At 34.7% G+C, this 4,266-nt stretch overlaps 1 protein-coding gene across 1 annotated transcript; it reads right to left on the bottom strand.

Annotated features, from left to right (window-relative positions):
* Positions 1-1,785: 1,785 nt before the first annotated feature.
* Positions 1,786-3,888, bottom strand: LOC107791228 (transcription factor DIVARICATA). Its single transcript, XM_016613251.2, has 2 exons — positions 2,887-3,888; positions 1,786-2,536 (listed from the first exon to the last, which is right to left on the bottom strand). The coding sequence occupies exons 1-2, from the start codon at positions 3,315-3,317 to the stop codon at positions 2,116-2,118; spliced, it is 852 nt and encodes a 283-aa protein (XP_016468737.1). The 5' UTR covers positions 3,318-3,888; the 3' UTR covers positions 1,786-2,115.
* Between the last annotated feature and the right edge of the window lie 378 nt (positions 3,889-4,266).

The following is a 4,266-nucleotide window of genomic DNA, read 5'->3' as shown; positions in this document are numbered from 1 at the left end:
GAAAGAATTTTTATCAACCTTATTAATTCACTTTTGGAAAATCAGTATAAGATAAAATATTCCAACTTGGGAGGAATATTCTTACTACCCATATAGGAATCTTAAAATATGGAAATTAACTGATACAATTATGATGAGTCAGAAAAGCTTAATGAAGAGCCTCAATTAACAATAGTGGTTTCCATGCACTTTTGAGTTACTCTAAACAATTCTAATGACCAAACTTATGCCTTCTTGATAAGTAGAGGGCACTATCTTGAACATAAAAGTTATTATTTTTGTATCAATGATAAGAAGTATTGGGGAGAGGTGATCAGACAGGACATGACGCAACTTAGGATTACTGAGGACATGGCCCTTGACAGGGAATTATGGAGGTCAAGCATTAAGGTTGTAGGTTAGGGGAAAGTTGTGAATATTTCTACAGCACAATAGAGTGAGACTAGCTAGTTAGGAGTTAGACTAAGAATGTCATTGGTCGTCTATTGATGCAGGGCTTTACCTGCTAGTTTTACTATACCAGCCATCTATTTCGTATTTCGTATTTTGTATTTCATATCTCTTATATTGCTGTTATTTTATTATGCATTTTTATGGTACTAATATATCGACTCCTATTACCTTTTTGAGTTGAGGGTCTCCTGGAAACAGTCTCTCTACCCTTCGGGGTAGGGGTAAGGTCTGCGTACATATTACCCTCCGCAGACCCCACTTGTGGGATTATACTGGGTCATTGTTGTTGTTGTTGTTTTGTATCAATGACAAGCCTATAGTGGTTTGATTAGAAAACATTGGACCATCAGTTCACTGTTTTCTTTTATAGATTTCTTGGTGTTTGAGTTAAAAAAAAAATTCTCAGGTTTTAATCTCATTCAGACCATAGAGAGAAAGGGAGAAATAAAGGTTCAATGTAGAAAGGATATATAGACAAAGCATCAGAATTTAAAGCATCAGAATTTAAGTGTAAATTGACTAAGCAAATAATAGGAATAAGTGTAGGATGACTTTGCCTTATTTTTGTAGCAGGTGTAGCTGAAACAAGACGTGCTGATTGTTAGAATAACCCCTCCTATTAGTAAAGGTAGAGTCAGGTAACCATCGGCATTTGTGGTGAGATGGTTGAAATTCTTTATGCTTTATCAGATATTCGGGTACGAGTCCTAGAAATAATGCGAAGGAGCGCATCATCCCCTTAGTGAATTTACCCCGCACGAATTTGAATTAATCGGAATAGAAAATATTCGGATACCTGAGCCTAAAGCAAAAGCAGAGGAAGGGATCTGTTGGCTCCTCCACCCTGCGAGAGGCTAAAGCCGCAATACTTGTAGCTGCCCCAAGTCATCAATTAACCTTTGGTCTTCATTTTAAGTTTCTCCCCTAAGATCTGCTGGTGCATAGGTTAAAGAATACGAGCCGTGGAAACAGTCTCTTATAGAAAATGTAAGGTAAGGTTGCGTACAATGGACCTTTGTGGTCCGGCCCTTCCGCGGATCCCGAGCATAACGGGAGCTTAGTGCACCGGACTGTTCTTTTCTTACTACTAGTTCCTTCTTTCTTCTTTTAAGGAAGTCAGCCTATTAATAATTTTCTCTTTCCTTGTAACAGCAAGAAAAAGAATAATTGACATGAATTATAAAGTAGAAAAATTAAACCTAGCTGCAATGGTGCTTTATATTAAACAGGGAATTAATGACTTGAACTACCACAAATTTCAGAAGGAATTTTATTTTGACTAATTACAATTAACAGTAACATTATCAAGTGTGAATGTAAGATGCATAATAATTAGCTTAATGCTATTGATCAGTTATTTTCAGTATTAGTCGCAAAACCAAATTAATCTGCAAGTCTATTTAAGTCAACCTCATCCACACTTGAAAAAACACAGCAGACAGCAAGTTAATAGCTGAAAGTTCTCCTAAATAATGAGCAACCCCTCTTTGGTTGCAATATGAACTAACTAAAGCTTACATCTGTCTAGTAGTAGCAGTTTTTGCTTCTGTTCTTGACCAATGACAACAACAACTATGCCTTAATCCGAAGCAAGTTGAGGTCGGCCATATGAATCCTCATTGTTCCTGACCAAAATGGACTAAATTTCAAATCTTACCCGACTCAACACATAGTATTGTAATTACTAAACTGGAGACTTTGTAGAGTAATGTTATGCATTCCATGCTCGAGGCCATGCGATGAAACCCCTCGAAAAGGTGTGTTGATCAGAGTACCAGTTGATGAGTTGAATGTTAAGTTTGATTCTTGATTTGGTGAATTATAGTCACATAGTGTTTTGGCCATTGAATGGTGTTGTTGTTGTGAATGATTATCAGGGGAAGTAGACTTGGATTCAGAAAGATTGACAACAGTGATATCATGTATGCTTGATCTTCTTTTATCTTTTCCACCAGAAAGCTGCCTAATAAAGTATTTCTGAGCATGGCTAGCTACTTGTGTTGGAGTTCTTGTGGTCACAAAATTCCGAGATATATTTCTCCAGTCTCCTTTTCCATACTTTCTCAGCCCCAACAGAAATTGCCTGAAAAAATTATAGGAAACACTGTTACTCTTGCAACACAACAGGTTACTACGGCATCTTAATCTCAAACAAGTTACAGTCCGGTACATTTAACTCATTCAAGACCAATATTATACAAGATAAAAAGTACAAAAAGTACAATAGTGTAAAAGTTTCTAAGGTTGGATATCATTATGACCATGTTAAGCTACAAAGCTAAATCTTAAGTTTTATCACTTAAAACCACCTCGTTAGCCCAGGAGATCTTCTCTGCAATAATTAGTCCTTTAACAAATTCACCCCTTTTTTCCTTAATTATTTTTATCGGGAGAATTAAACTAATTCTTCAAGCTAGAGAGAATTTAACTCACCTGTGTTCTTCCTCAGTCCATGGCACACCCTTCTTCCTTTCATGTTCAGAAGATCGATTCGATGCGCCCCGTTTTCCATTTTGACCATAGAATTGCTTGAATCCATGAAATCCATCTTGATTATTAACCCACTCTAATGTGAAAGAATTACTAGTTGTGTAGCCAGGTACTGGAATTAACCCTGCCTCAATATCGCTAATATCTTCTACTAATTCTCTATACTGTTTGATCACATCATTCACTGTTTTACCAGGGATCATTGCTGCTACATTGTACCATTTATCTGGTGTATCTTTATCAAATAAAGCAAGTGCATCTTCAAACATCTTGTTTTCTTCAGCTGTCCATTTTGTTACCTTGTTTTCCTCAAATAACCAGCTTGAATTCTTAATATATGTTGCAGGGGATAAATATCCCATTTCCCTGTTCATATTTTCTTGATCATATATAGTGAAGAAAAAACAAAAAATACAACCCCCTCTTTGTTTTCTTGGTAAAAGAAGAGGAAATGATGAGTCTTTTTATGGCCTCAATAGCATTTATTCAAGAAGCATAGGAAGGGAATATAATTTTAATTTTTTTTTTGTTTGATAATAAGTAAGAGGTGAGGAATCTAGAAAAGACAACCCAACTTTCCAATACCCAAGGAAAATTCAAGAAACTATAGGGGAAAAAAAAGTAGATCTTGTTTTGTGAATGATAAGCATTAGAGCTCTTTAATAGATCTAAAGTATTTCATTTTAGACTATACTTAATTGGAAATTTGAGCAACTAAAAAGTAAAGGCTAGAAGTTCAGAGAATAAGAATTAGAGAAAGTAGAACTCTTATATAGAAACTGTGATAATTAAATATAGATGAAATATGTACTAAGAGGAGGAAGGGGCATAATTGAGTAAAATAAAGAAAACAGAGAGATTTTGCAGGAATTAGAGACATAAAAGTAAAGGCAAGAATATTTGAAAGTGAAAGAAATTTATTGTAGAAAATCAAGAATTAGAATCAGTGAATACTTATATGCTAGGAATTATAGTAAAGCAGAAAACAAAGAAAGAGAGAGAGAGAGAGTAAAAGTGATTAATAAACGTTTTGAGATGTCATTGGCTAAGATGTTTTTTGTGGGGTCTGCAGCTGAAAGAATTTTGTTTTCTTCTTATTTGGTGTATTGAGACATATAGTGGACTAAATGGACAGTCCTTGCCTAAAAAGGACAATCTATCATTGTTGGTGAAGAAAATAAAATATTAGCTCTCATATTTATATTAATTAATAAATAGTATATAGGATGTATTTTTCTTTCATAGATTTGTCATTTAACTATGATAATACTTTTTTTCCCCAAAAAAACAATGAACTTCTTTTCTTTTTAGTCGGTTTAAATG

Source organism: Nicotiana tabacum, chromosome 10 (assembly GCF_000715075.1).
Source record: "Nicotiana tabacum cultivar K326 chromosome 10, ASM71507v2, whole genome shotgun sequence".
Classification (NCBI taxonomy): Eukaryota; Viridiplantae; Streptophyta; class Magnoliopsida; order Solanales; family Solanaceae; genus Nicotiana; species Nicotiana tabacum.
Note: the sequence above shows the minus strand (reverse complement) of the source record. Positions and strands in the feature narration are given on the sequence as shown.

Excerpts from the sequence above, each read along its gene's own strand:
- LOC107791228 (XM_016613251.2), bottom strand. The coding sequence starts at position 3,317 with ATGAACAGGGAAATGGGATATTTATCCCCTGCAACATATATTAAGAAT. Across the intron at positions 2,537-2,886 it reads TGGACTGAGGAAGAACACAG|GCAATTTCTGTTGGGGCTGA; the intron begins GTGAGTTAAATT and ends TAATTTTTTCAG.